The following is a 14,233-nucleotide window of genomic DNA, read 5'->3' as shown; positions in this document are numbered from 1 at the left end:
CCTGCTGACCTGCCCAGGGTCCTGCAGCTGGGACCTGGCAGAGCTAGCTGAGTGCCCCTCCTGGGGTCTGTCCTGGTGCCCTGGACTTGTCCTGACTGCTGCTCTCCAGCGCCTCTGGCCTGGGTTGGCCAGTGTCACACCTCTTGGGCTTGGCCCCATGGCCACACCACACACCTTGAACCTCAGGAGACACCTTAATTAGCCCAGGAAGCAGGCCTGGAAGGAACCTAGCCGGCACTCTCAGGCTGCGCAGCCGGGCCTGATCTGCCTCCTTGCAGATCAGAAAGTCCAGACACATAATTCCTCTCCCTGCCTCAGGCCCCCGCCTCCTGGCTCCCCACTCAGAAGCAGGGAAGAGCTAGGAGGAAGGAGCTTTCACAAAGAGCACACCCAGGAAGGCAGAGGCATCAGCCACTGTCTGCGTCCCGGCCTGTGCGGGTTTGGGCTGAGCCCTCCGGACCTGTTCTGGCGGGCGGACAGTGTGCCCTGCTGCACGTCCGCACCCCCGCATGGCCAGAGCGCTTGCCTGTTGCTGGGCAGCGGCGGCTCCCTCTTGGAGCATGGCCAGTGGGCCGGGGCCGGGGGCAGGAGAGTGGTCTTGGGGAAGCGCTGCCCTGTGAGATTGGACCGTGGGAGGGGCCTGGCACATGGGGGACAGACGCTTCCTGAGAGGCTGGGCCCGCCTCTCCAGAGAGGCCCTTCCTCTGCGAGGCCCCAGCTCCCCTGCTCGAGCGGGCACAGGGGTCTCCACCCAGGCTCCTGTCTGCACCATGGAGACAACAGCACTGGAGGGAGGGCTGGGAAAGATAAATGCACGTTTAGGCAGGGGAGCGGAGCCGGTGGGTGGCACAGACTAAACAGGACGAGGGATCAGTGGGGGCAGCTGAAGGGCCAGGGAGGAAGGGGCCGCCAGCCTGGGCCGGTGGGCCAGTGGAGGGCAAAGCCCGTCTCACCTGTGGGTCTCCCCTTGGCCAGCCCGGCCCTAATGCCCCACATGGAACGGGCAGTGCTTCCTGGACGCCCAGGAGTGTGGCTGTCAGCGCACCGCCGGCTGGGCTGGCCACCTCACCTCACGCTGTGTCCTCGCTTCCCTAGACCCCTGGCTGTAACGTGGATTTCTGATCGGGGCTGCGAGAGAGGAGGGCTCCGCAAGCTTCCCCAGTTTAGGGCTCGGGCTGATGCCGGGGGGGAAGATGCCAGGGCCAGCTGGCTCTCTGCGGGGCAGGGGGCCTTTCTGTATTGTAAGTTCTGAAGGCCAGCCTGTGGGTGTCCGCGCCGGGCCTGCGCCCTCTCGCCGGCACTGCTCCGGGGAGCTGGCACCAGACGGTGGGTTCTCGGTTTGCCCTCAGGGGCCCCCGCTGCCTTCCAAATAGAGGACGACCTCTAGGGACCTGATGGTGCTGGGCGGGCCCTCCCCGCGGGCCCCCCTGGGTGAGCGCGGGGTTGACAGCCGCCGTGGAGAATGGGCACCCACCCCGACCTGCACTTGCCTCCCCGAGGCTCAAGTCTGCATTTGTTGGAGTGAGTGGAAACCAGCCAGCCTCGAGGCAGCGGGCGGCGGGGGAGCGGGCAGACCCTGTCCCGGTGGGGCCGGCCTCAACCAGCTCTCTGACTTGACCCGAGCACATCCCTCGGGCCTCAGTTTCCCCTTCTGTAAACAAGACGAGCCACCTGGCGGGTTCCTTCCAGCCAGCCTGAAAGTCGCGTCCTCTGCCCTTCCCGTTGGCGGGGAGTAGATGTCCGTGCGTTACGGATGTTACTTTGTGCAAAAGTGACTAGAAGACTATAACATAGCCCCGCCGCCCACTGGTTCCACCCCTCGGTCTCGCCCCTGGGGCGGACCCCACCCTGTCCCTCAGTAACGCGCAGGACCTGCCTTTTCTGGGTTGATCCGTGTGGACGTTGATGCCCTGTATTTGCGGGTGAGGACCGCCCCCATCTCGTTATGTCCCAGCCTGGCTCCAAGTCTTCACATGGACTGATGATAAGTGTGAGTCTGCGGGGCCCCCTGTCCTGCCAGGATCACCTCTGTCTTGTACATTTTGTTTTCCCGGAAGCTAATTGTGAAGAAAAGTCACCTTATGAACAAGGGCATCCACCTTCAGACATCAGTTTGGTGGTGGTGTCGATTTCCTCCGACGGGAAGTCATCGGCCACGGTGCCCCTGGCCCGCTGGGGGCTGGAGGGCGGGGTGGGGGGCCCAGGGCTGGCCCATCGCGGGGGGCGCAGCTGCTCTCCCCCCTGCTCCTCTGGCCCCGTGGGGCTCGTGGCTGCCGCCCTGGGTTTATTTTGAGAAAGAAAAGCAGATTAAAGGGCAATAAGTAAGGCCCTTTCAGGAAGGCAGCTTACAGTGAGGTTTACAGGGGAACCCACGCCCTCAGGCCTCCGTATCCATGGTAGCTGGCCCGGTTCCATTCTGAGACTGAAGAGTTTCCCTGTAATGTGGTCATTTGTTGTCCTCTGCAAGACTGAGCGCGCTACCCTAAGCCTGGGGCCCTTCGCAGTCCCTGGGTCTCCAGCCGCTGCCCCCGCCCCTCCCGCCACCCCATCCGGAACTGCTGGCCTCCCTCCGATTGCCAGGGGGTGGCGCTTGGACCGTGAGCCGGCAGTGAGCCCAAAGTGGCCTCACCCCAGCGAGGGTAGCCGGGGAGGCAGATACCTGAGGGTGGAAAGCCTGGGCTGCCCAAGGCCCCAGAGGCGGCCGAATGCTTCTGCAGGACCCAGGGCCTGCTGGGGGCCGGGGGGGCAGCTTTGCAGCTGTCTCATGTCCCTCCTTGCCCCTGCCCTGCCCCCCGCCAGCGAGGGCAGGCAGGCCAGGGAGGGCAGGCAGGGCAGGGAGCTTGCAGCTCGAGGCCCCCTGACCTCAGGCAGCAGGACTGTCAGCCCTTCAGATCCGGTTCCTGGGGCAGCCTGGCTGTCTGGGGGTGTGTGGGGTACACTCTCTGGGCTCCTACCCCTAACTTCACCCACTGAAACCCCACTTCCATTCGTTTTGGGGATGTGAGACTTTTATGATTTCTTTAGAAGTGGGGTTCTTTTGCTAAAGGCAGGTGTGTCAGCTGTGAATGTAGCCAGCTCAGGACCCTTCTGGCCTCTGTGCTCTGCCAGCCCTGACATCTGGGCACCTCTGCCCCGGGAGTCCCTGGCTTTGGACGTCAGACAGCAGGAGGCTCTCTGCCGGCTGGGGACAGGGCAGCTTGCTGAGCCCAAGGAGGGTCCGGGGTACATCCTGGCACTGCCCTCACCTGCCGGGGTTCCAGCAGCTCCCCTGCCTTCCCTCTGGGACCTTGGTTTCTCATCTGCAAAATGGGGGCAGTGACAGTGGGCTGATTTCCTGGGAGCCCGGTGCTGTGGGCCTGCACTGGGGTAGGCTCTGCCCGCTGGGCTCTTCCTGAGGTGCCATATGCTATATAGCCCTCCATGGTCCTCTGGGAGCTACCTGCTCCCCCTGGGCCCGCTTTCCAGGCTGGAGACAGGGTGAGACTAGTGTAAGTACGGTAAAGGTCGAGAGTCTTCACATCAGGGTCACCCTGTGGACCACACGAGCTACGCGGGACCCTGGGGGTGACGGCACTCCCGCAGCACGCCCAAGCTGATGGGCACTGCCCGTCCACCAACTCAGAGGGCCCGGGGGTGGGGCAGGGCTCCTGGGGCCTCGGCCACCCTTGGCTGGTGCCCCGCCGCCTCCAGGGAAAGGCTTTCACAGCTTAGGGACAGACCATGGGATGTGCATGTGCTCTGGGCCAGGGCCACCAGGAGGAGGCTGGGGGAGCAGGGGTGGTCCTGGTCCAGACCACGCACAGGTCACGTCCGCGATCCAGCCTCCAGACCCAGGGTCAGAGGCTGGAGCCCAGGGCAGGTGACTGGCCAACTGTCTTCCTCTCTGAGGACGTGGGGGCCGCCCTGCCTGCCCCTTTGTATCGAACCACTGACATCTTTCGTGACGGGCAAGAAGGTTTGAGGCAAATTGCCTACAGCCACTGATTCCAGGCTCCTGCCCCCTCAACCCTTTGCCCCTCGCCCGTCCCTGGGCCCCAGCCAGGTGGCAGTCAGTGTGGAGGCTGGGCCCGCCCCAGGTGCCCGCACAGGGCCCCTGACCTGGCCCTGTCCAGGCCCGCAGCAGCTGCAGCCCTGGGCGGGGCTGCGTCCCACCCACAGACAGGGCAGGGCCACCGCGTGCGCCCACTGCAGGCGCTCGAGCCACCTGTGGGGCTGCCCACGGGGACTTCTTTCAGGTTGTGCCTTGTGAGCCGGACTGTGTGCGAGACCCCGGGGACACGGTGGGGCCGCCCCCCGTGCAGGGACCTCAGGAACGCAACAGGGTGCCTCCGGCCCCGTGCAGGGACCTCAGGGACACCTGTGCCTTCTCTTGGTCTCAGTCTCAGAACTGACCACGAGGGAAGGGGACTGAGGTTCCTCTGGGCTCTTCTGAGCATTTCCTGCCCCCTCGTCCTGCCCCATGAGGGTCCGTCGTTCCAGGAAGCCTATACTGCAAGGTGGCTGCTGTAGACGGGGGTTGGGGGTCGTGGGGGTCCCAGGGCTGGGGGACAGGGAAGAGAGGTGACCCGCTGAGCTTGGTGGCCCCAGCGTACGTTTGCAGGCTGGGGAGCAGGGGCGCCGGCCCACTCAGCTGCACTGGGGCCGTCCGACCCCCAGGAGCCTGAACTTGGCCCTAGGGGGTGCTGTCCTCCTCTCCTGTCTCGTGGAGCCCACCCTGCAGGCCAAGGGGCAGGGGGCTCATGGCCCCAGGGCCACAGGCACCGACCTCAGGGTGCTCCCCAAGCTGCCCCCCAGGGTGGTGGCCCAAGAGTCTAGCAGAGGCTGCGGGCGCATTTGGAAGGCGGCTGCCCCGTTTTGCATCTTGGGGCCATGTGCCCCACCTGCTGCGATTCCCCCAGGTCAGGGCCCTGGGGGCCGGGGAGGGGGGCTGTGCTGGGCAGCAGAGGCCGCAGGTGAGCGTGGGCGGCGGGGATGCGGCGGGAAGCGATGTCGCAGGTCTGCAGGTGCCTGTGCTCCAGGCTCAGGAGGAGTCGGGCCCTGGTGGGGACCTTCCCGGTTTAACTCTGGGGCGGCTTATTTCTGAGTGCGAAGCCGATACAATGCGGGGGGGCTCACCCCGTGCTGGACTCGGGAGTCCTGGCTCGGCGCCCCCCGAGATGTGGGAGGGACGGTCCAGGGCGCCCACGCTCCGCATCTCCACTGACAGGCGTCTCCCGGACCCCTTCGCAGGCATGAATGCTGCCGTCCGAGCCGTGACGCGCATGGGCATTTACGTGGGAGCCAAAGTCTTCCTCATCTACGAGGTAAGGTGTGGGCAGGGCGGTCCTCGCCCCACGCTCTGGTAGGGAGCAGTGCGGGGAGAGGGGTGAGGATGGAGGATGGGGCACGGCTGCCAGGCTCTGCAGTGTGGATGGGGAGTCCGCCTTCAGCCTGGGCGCTCACGGGTGGGTGCGCCCCCTGAGAGAGAGGAGGGCGTGAAGCTGCTGTTCTCCTCAGAGGCCGGGACCTCAGCCCCACCCGTCCTCCGACACCCAGCCCTCCTGTACCCTCATCACCTAACCCGAGCTCGAGCTGCCCTAGTGACAGCAGTAAACGGCCTCCTTACGCAAAGCAGCAGAGAATCATTGTTCTGCTTCGTTCTGGCTAAAGCTGGTGCGCCCTTTGCTTTAGCCCCCCAATTCCTATCCCCCCAAATCCCTATTTCAGATTTGGGGCAGACCCTCTCTCTCTCTCTCACACACACACACACACACACACACACACACACACACACGCAAGTCCTGGAGTTCTCTCCCTATTTCAGATTTGGGGCAGACCCCCTCTCTCTCTCTCACACACACACACACACTCTCTCTCACACACACACACTCTCTCTCTCTCTCTCTTTCACACACACACACACACACACTCTCTCTCTCTCTCTCTCTCTCTCTCTCTCTCTCTCTCTCTCTCTCTCACACACACACACACACACAAGTCCTGGAGTTCTCTCCCACTGTGTTACTTTGTTTTCACTCTTTGCTAAAATGTAGCAAATCCCAACCTGCTCTGCTCTCCCCAGAGCTTCCCTCCTCCCACCTTGGGTGTGTCCGCATCCCGTCCCTTCACTCTGGTCCAGGTCAGGCCCTTCCTCCCCAGCCTTGTGTGTATGGGGCTATTGAATGAACAGATGGGCGGGCAATTCTGCAGGCCCCTCCCTCCTGCAGAGTCCAGACCCTCAGACCAGGCTTGGATGACCAGGACCCTGCAAAGCCTTAGGTCATGTTTCGGGAGCACATCTCCTCAGAGTCTCAGGGACCTGTGGCCTCAGGAGCTGGGCAGGTGGAACCCATGCCCTGATAATGGTCTAGAACCTTCTGAAGGACAGGGTGAGACTCTTCAGGGAGTGGCCTAGTTTTGTGAACAAGTGGTCTCCAATCAGGGTGGGGTGGGTCCAGGGCCCGGCTCCTGGAGGTTGTACACATGTGACAGGGGCATCCCTTCACCTCCCTGACCCTTGGTTTCTTCTATGAGGTAGGGATGTTAGGGCGAAAAGCTAATGCAACACTGAGAGTTAAGGCACTTTTCACAGCCCCTGGCGCCGCAAAGGGCTCAGTGAACGGGGCTGCTTTAGTCACGTGACAGCCCAAACTGCACCTGTGGGCTCAGAGCTGCCACAAGGATGGCTGCTGGAAGTGCCCTGGGCCTGCGGCCAGTTCTGAGGCTGCCTGGGTGCCCAGCCAGTGGGGAGGGGAGAGGGGACACAAAGTGGATGGAGGTGTGCAAAGACATTCCAGAAGGTTCCCAGGCCAGGAGAGGAGGACTGTGTCTGTGAGACGTTGATTCCAGCTGGGAGCACCGTGGGGCTGGGGCGGGGCTGGCACCATGCTGGGGTTTTGCAGACTCGGGGCGGCCTCTTTCATCGCTGCTTTGCTCTGGACAGTGTCTGTGGCTTTTCAGGTTATTTTGCCGCTTCTCTGGGGGGAGGGGCGGGGGCAGGGTGGGGTGTGTCCTAGTGGCCAAATTCCTGACCGGAGCGAGAGGGGGCGAGAGGGGGCGAGAGGGGGCCAGGCCCGGCCTGAGCTGGGGAAGGTAGCTTGACGATCCCTTAGACGGGGGTCTCGTCCTGAGGCCCTTCTCCCAGCTGTTTCCCCCTCTATTCCCAGGGGTGGGAGCATTTGCCCTGCCCGCCCCCAGGCCCTGCTGCCCAGGACCCTGCAGGCCCCGGCTGATCTAATGACAAGTGTGGGAACGGAGGAGGTGGGTCGCAGAGCCGAACGCCAGGCAGGAGCGGTGGCTCACGGCTGCTTCGTTGGAGGGGCTGGGAGGGCTGCACAGAGGAGGTGGCCCTGCTCATTGCGGCTCGGCAGTGCCTCGTCTTTTCACCATTTGTGAAAGCATGTGTCCTCTCTCCAGACTCTATAAAGAGCTCCTGCTAATAAGAAGGGGTTGGCCACACGAGAACAGAAACAGGCGAGACACTGGAACGGTCCGCCCTCGCAGAGGCTGTCCAGGTGGCCTGTGGCTTATGTCATACCCGAAACAGCATGTGTCGTCAGGGAAACACAGGGGAGAAGCCCTGCAGGGACCACATACAGCCTCCGGGATGGAGACCAGCATGGCCCGGCGCTGGGGGTGGGGCGCTCTGAGGCCCTGGCCACGTTGCTGATGGACGAGGTGGCCACAGGTGCCTATGGGCACTGTGTGGCAGTGCTGTCAGTGGCTGCTTGCACACGCAGTGACCCGGGAGTCCTTTCCCGGGAGATACGGAGCGTTATTTCCAATAGCCCCAAACCGGATCCCTCCAGAATGTCCATCAGCGGTGGACGGGTCATAAACTGTGGGCATGCACAGGGGACTCCCGCATGGCAGCGAGCGCAGACACAGTCGCACGTGACCTCGTGGGGCATTGCAGATGCCCGACCGAGCGAAAGAGGCCAGACGCAGAGGGGACGCTGTGCTGTCATTTCTGCATCTAATCTGCACGCTTGGGAGGCAGGGCAGCGGGTGTCCCTGGCAGGGAGGGTCCTGGAAGGCAGAGGGGCTGCTGGGCGCTGGGCTGGATCTGGTTCTGACCCGGGCGCAGTGACCCAGCTGTGGCTCGTGGGCACGCATCCCAGGGCTGCCGGCGACAGGAGCGCTGCCGAGCAAGTTGTGCTCTGTGTGTAACGCGCTACCCTGCAGGCCCCACAGATCGTGCCTAGGGAGGCGTCTGGGCACGCCGGCATCTCCCCTGACACCCCTGACCCCAGCAGACCCCAGCTTCGTCCCTTGAGGCCCTGGGGGTGGAGGGGCCTCCGCGCTCAGGACCCCTGGGCCCACTTCCTGCCAGATGGGCTTTTGACCGAGGTTCCACCTGTCCTGCTGCTGTGGGCGCCCGTCTCACGCCTGTCCCCTCACTTTCAGGGCTACGAGGGCCTCGTGGAAGGGGGCGAGAACATCAGGCCAGCCAACTGGCTCAGCGTCTCCAACATCATCCAGCTGGTGAGGCCCGCGGCCCTTCCCGCCACGAGCATGCGTGTACACCGGGGATGTGCACACAGGCACATGGAGGGACGCACGGAGGGTTATGCAGCTGCACACACCACACGCACAGACACACAGAGACACACAGAACACACACAGACACACAGAGACACACAGAGGACACAGAGACACACAGGCACACAGAGGGACACACAGAGGGATATACAGGTGCATACACCAGACACACAGACACACAGAGGGATACACAAGTGCACACATCAGACACACAGACACATACATAGAACACACGTAGGCACACAGAGGGACGCACAGAGGGATACACAGGTGCACACATCAGACACACACAGAGACACACACACAGGCAAGCAGGCATACACACCATCCCGCAGGGGCTCGACTCCCGGCTGACTGTCGTCCGACCGCCTTGGGGAGGTGGGAGTGGGAGGTCATGGGGGTGCGGTGGCCCCGGGTTGTCTCAGCTTCCAGCTGTGGGCTCTGGGAGGAGGACACCCTGGAAGAGGCATGCTTGGCCTCAGCGGCCTCTCTGCGCCTCCCCCGCCTTCCCCTTCGTCATCCTACTTACTGAGGGCGGGGCGCTGAGCGCCTCGCTGGGGCCAGGGGTTCCTAGGAGCGGGGGTCTTTGAATCAGGTCTCTGTAGGGAGACCCCAGTCCTCCCACAGAGCAGGGACCGCTGTGGGGCACCTGTCACCTGTGTATCCTAGACCACCAGCTGACACCTGCTTATTTAAATAAGAGGCCTGTCGTCGTCACATGCTATGTATGGGTCAGCAGAGCAGTGGGTGACGGGCCTGGACCCTGGGTCATCCAGGCACAGCCAACCCTGCTGTGCCACCCACCCCTCCTGCCCAGGGTGGACGTCCCAAAGGGACCGCGCTGTCCAGGCGCTCGTGGGAGCGGCCCGTTTGCTGAGCCCTAGACGGTCCAGTGGGGCACGGAGAAGCCCTGTTCTTGGGGTTCATCAGAGCCCCCCACCCTGTGTCCTTCTGCTCTGGTGCAGTGCTCCCTGACTCCGTCATGGGTGGGGCTTCAGCCTCGGTACCTCGTCCTCCACCTCAGGGGTCCAGGGAGGGCGGCCATCACGCCTCAGGCCTGGATCCAGCCGTTGCTCTGCTCTGAGCCTGTGTCTGAGGATGGCTGTGGCCTCGGTCCTGAGAGACCGCCTGGGGAAGGAGCTTTAGGCCAAGTGTTAGCTGGGGTGCGAAGCTGCATGAAAGGTGGGCAGGTGAGGATGCGGGCTGGTGTTTGGAGACAGGTGGGGAGCATAGAGCATGGGGGCAGCGGGGAGGGGCGCAGGGGGAGGCTGGGCTGGGCCAGGGCCAGCTCTGATTTGCGTTTTCCGTGAAGCCTGGGGCCCAGGGCCCAGCCCGGTGCTCTCGGTGGTCTGGGGAGCAGCACATTGTTCCCACCAGCTGGCCGAGTGCAGGGGCCGGCAGTTCTGCCTGTGGGCAGGGTCTGGGGAGCCTGGGCTGAGGCTGAGCCGGTGGTGGGCCGAGGGGGGGGGCATGCGGACAATGGCATGAGCTGCCCAGGCACGCCCCTGCGTTGGTGCCCGGCCTTGTGGGCCAGAGTACATGCATGTGTGCGTGTGTGCACGCCTTACAGCCCTCAGAACCTGCTCATCCCTTACCTGTCGAGCCCCCCGCGCCTGACGGTGGACAGTCTCCTCCTTGCACACATGAGGAGAAAGTCTGGGGGGTGGGGGGGGAGGCAGACACCTGCCTAGGCTTTCGAGGAGCCCCTGGACTTGGCCCTCCGTTCCTTGGGGTCTCCCAAGCCGCCCCTGCCCAGTACCCGGGTCCCTCCGGTGCCCTGTTGGCCCAGGCCGCCCCTGCTCCGTGTAGGGCGGCACCGTCATCGGCAGCGCCCGCTGCAAGGCCTTCACCACGCGGGAGGGGCGCCGGGCGGCCGCCTACAACCTGGTCCAGCGTGGCATCACCAACCTGTGCGTCATTGGCGGGGACGGCAGCCTCACGGGCGCCAACATCTTCCGCAGCGAGTGGGGCAGCCTGCTGGAGGAGCTGGTGAACGAAGGTGGGTCGGCGGCGGAACAGCTGGGGCTGGGAACAGGCAGGACCAGAGGAGGCAAGATGCTGCTTGGCTGCTGGCCGGGAGTGGGGGGCCTGGCCCGAGATCAGGAGGACCCTGGGTGGCTCCAGGAGCCACGGGCCCAGGTTTGGCTGGTAGTGAGGCCTGTGGGGACCCAATGTCAGGGACCCCCAGGCAGTGCTGTCCTCCTGGTGCTGGATGGCAGTTCCCAGGCTGACTCACCTGTGCTGTGAGTGATTCATTCCCCAATGTGGGTTATGGACTTGTCACAGTTTGCAGAAGTGTGATGGTTAAAATTTGGTAACATAAGACACAGAGTCCTGGGGGGTCACCAGTTGGAAAGTGACCTGTTGGAGCTTCGTTGGTTCTGTGCTGCTCATGGGGGACCCGGAAGTGAGGGGTGCACTCTCTAGGGCTCCCCTGGATGTCTCCCAGAGGGTGACAAGTCTGTAATCAGTGGTTCAGCCACTGCCGCCCGGCCCCAGGACCCCTGCTGCGGGACCTGGGGACCTGACCAGGCTGCACTGCCGGGTGGGCTGGGGGAGGGGGTGAGGATTGGGGTCCGGGCCCCATGTTGTGGCCAAGGGGGTCGGGTGGGGCCGCTGCGGCTGCACCTGGGTTGGCCTCCTCCTTCCCAGGCAAGATCTCACAGAGCACGGCTCAGACCTATTCGCACCTGAGCATCGCTGGGCTGGTGGGTTCCATTGACAACGACTTCTGCGGCACCGACATGACCATCGGCACGGACTCGGCCCTGCACCGCATCATGGAGGTCATCGACGCCATCACCACCACTGCCCAGAGGTGAGTGAGGCCTGCAGCCCTCCGCCCAGCCAGGCCACCAGGCAAGCAAGCTTGGGATCCCATCTCCCGGCGAGGGGCTGAGGCTGCCCTTCTGCAGGGTCAATGGCTTGTCAGCGTAATTCCATCCCTAGGAGTCTGTACTGGCTGCCCCCAGCCCCCATGTTGGGGGAGACTTACAGTGGGGTGAGCAGAGGGGCTTGGGGGTCTGGTCCCCACCCTGCCAGGTTGTCCCGAGCCCTAGGTGGGCAGTGGCTCTGACAGGTCTCCTATGGCCCTGGGGCAATGGTGCACCCCACAGGGGGTCCTCAGGCTGCTGGCTAGTGACAGCCAGGCCCCAGCAGGGTGAATGGCCTTCAGCCCCAGGAGCAAAGATCAGTGAAAACCAGCGTGAAGCTGGCCGTGAGCCCGAGACAGAGGTGGCCCTTTGCCCAGGGCCTTGGCCGCCCTGGGAATGACAAGGGCTGTCTGTCCTTGTCTCTGTCTCTCCTGGGCACGCCCTTGGCGGAGCTGGGGCCATGGGTGGTGTGGCATGAGAGGCCAGGCTTTGTGGCTCAGCTCCGCTCAGGGGGACTTTGCACTGATGCCCTCTGCCCTTTCCATGTCCACAGCCACCAGAGGACCTTCGTGCTGGAGGTCATGGGGCGGCACTGCGGGTAAGGGGGCTGCCCGGGTCAGCCGGGGTGCCCGGGGCTTCGGGGCAGTGGGAGCAGGGTGCAGCGCCTCCAGGGCTCCTGGCACGTGGCAGGTGCTCACTTGATACTGTGGGTGTGAGAGCCGGGGTGTGGGGAGTCCTGACTGTGGGGCTGGGTGCAGCTCAGAGCTGTACCTCCCCTGTGACCCAGGGACCGGGGCCCGTGGTGTCGGGTCGGGGCCCACCTACTGCAGCCCCTCCCCCTCCCGCCCCTCCAGATACCTGGCCCTGGTGTCCGCCCTGGCCTCGGGGGCTGACTGGCTGTTCATCCCTGAGGCGCCGCCCGAGGACGGCTGGGAGAACTTCATGTGTGAGCGGCTGGGTGAGGTGAGGGCCCGGGGGTCTTCTCTCAGGGTCCCTGCCGTGAGCTGCGTGGCCCGTGTCCCCCACGAGAGTGTCCCTGGGGTCACATGGCCAGCTTTGGCCGATTCACTTCCCTCTGGTTCAGCAAGCATCTGCAAGTATCCCCCCCGGGGGCGGCACTGCAAGGAGTGGAGAGGGCTTCAGTGCCAACGCCCATGGACATACCCGGGGGCTGCCCCGGAGCACAGAGGGGCCTGAGGGGCACACTCACCACTGCCCCAGGCTCGTCTCTGCGTGGTCAGTGCTGACATGGGCGAGGGGCGGGAGCGGGGACACGGTCAAGCTGGCTCCCTTGGGCCCTGACCGCTGAGCCTGGGCAAGGGGAGGTGGCTTTGTGAAGATGGGTGGACGGGAACCTGGGGCAGTGGCTCCAGCCGAAGAGGCTGTGGAGGCAGGAGCAGATGGGGGTCTGAGGCCTCATCCAGGAGAGATGAGCAGGGGTGCCTGAGACGAGGTGCCTGGAACGCGGCACTCCAGGCCCTTCAAGATGGAGTTGGGGGGCTCTGGCACAGAACAGGCAGATACTCTGCCCTGGGCATCCCCGAGGCCCCCCAACTAGGATAGGCTGGCCCCTTGGCTAGGCCAGTGGTGGACAGGAGGGCTGTGACGGCGGGGAGAGGCGCCTTCAGATCAGGGGTCAGGGGGCACTCGAGGGCTGTGGTCTGGATTCAAGGCAGGGGAGCCCCTGAGACTGTGCACCCAAGTTCACACTCGGGCCCAGTCTGGGGCCCTAACGGGCTGTGTCAAACCCCAATGTCCTCTGCATCCTGGCCCAAGGGCAGGACGAGTGTGGAGGCTGCCCGGGGCCGGACCTTTTGTTTGTTCTGTTGTCCTGGGAGGTCAGTGCCAGGCCCTGTGTTTCCTGAAGGAGAGGCGGGCGGCCCGGGGCTGGCTCTGGAGCGTCCCTGTCCCTGTGTGACCGCGGTGGTGGCATCACTCCCGTCCGCTGCCGGAGGCTGCTCTCACCACCTCCCACTCACACCCCAGGGTTTTGTACCCCTGCCCAGGGCAGTGGGAGGGGCCGAGGGTCATGACTGGCTTCTGGAACCTTCCCCAGTGAAGACAAGGGTAGGGCCGAGCTGAGCCTGGCAGCGAAGCTGGCCAGAGGCCTCTGTCCTCTCCTTGGGGGGAGTCCTTGCACCCCCGGGTGGCCTTGTGGCCTCGCCTGGGTAGAGGGGGGCTCTGGTGGTGATGGTCTCTGGCTGACCTCGGCCTTGGCCTACTCGCTGAGAACTTGGGGCTGGGTCTTCCTGGAAGTGGCCTGGACTCAGGCCTGGCCTCACAACCTGGTTCTTTCCTGCTCTGTGTAATGCCCTTGCCCCACCCCGCCCCGGGGTTCCCTGAGCTTCAGTTTCCCCACCTGTTACGTGCAGGTGTCACCCTCTGCCCTGCCCACCTCCTGGGCTGCAGCGAGTGAGGTTGAGGGAGGTGTGGGCTCTTCTGGCTGTCTCCCTTCACTGCACCACCCCCACCTCCTCCAGGCAGCCCTCCGCTCCTGGCCCCCCCGCCCCTCTGTACCCGGGTCTTACAGGAGCTGCTCTGACCCTATCTTTCTCTCTAAGTCTCTCCGGGTGATTTGGGGTGAACATCTGAGGCTGGTGGATCAGAGTGAATCCCACAAACATTTGTTGAGGAAATAAATAAACAAAAAGTACTTTCAAATCCCCAAAGAGCTTTGCCTTTGCAACAGTTAAGTGACGCTAATTCGTCCATCACCAGCTGATGGAGGAAATCTTCCCGCGGTCCGCGGGGGGCGGGGGGGGGGGGGGGAATCCTCCAGTCCCCCAGCCCCTACCCCCAGGGGGGGCGGCGGGGGCCCGGTTCCCCCCTCTCAGTCCCCC

At 64.2% G+C, this 14,233-nt stretch overlaps 1 protein-coding gene across 1 annotated transcript in view; it reads left to right on the top strand.

The window, feature by feature from the left end:
• PFKL (phosphofructokinase, liver type) overlaps positions 1 to 14,233 on the top strand; it is a 27,834-nt gene that overhangs the window by 1,786 nt on the left and 11,815 nt on the right. The window contains exons 2-7 of the mRNA XM_007452494.1: positions 5,230 to 5,303; positions 8,386 to 8,463; positions 10,330 to 10,519; positions 11,173 to 11,338; positions 11,947 to 11,991; positions 12,248 to 12,356. Coding sequence (XP_007452556.1) covers positions 5,230 to 5,303; positions 8,386 to 8,463; positions 10,330 to 10,519; positions 11,173 to 11,338; positions 11,947 to 11,991; positions 12,248 to 12,356 — 662 coding nt within the window. The remainder of the gene's footprint in view (positions 1 to 5,229; positions 5,304 to 8,385; positions 8,464 to 10,329; positions 10,520 to 11,172; positions 11,339 to 11,946; positions 11,992 to 12,247; positions 12,357 to 14,233) is intronic.

This window comes from Lipotes vexillifer, unplaced genomic scaffold, assembly GCF_000442215.2.
Source record: "Lipotes vexillifer unplaced genomic scaffold, Lipotes_vexillifer_v1.1 scaffold545, whole genome shotgun sequence".
In the NCBI taxonomy this organism is placed as follows: Eukaryota; Metazoa; Chordata; class Mammalia; order Artiodactyla; family Lipotidae; genus Lipotes; species Lipotes vexillifer.
The sequence above is the reverse complement of the archived record's forward strand: the minus strand, read 5'-3'. Positions and strand labels throughout refer to the sequence as shown.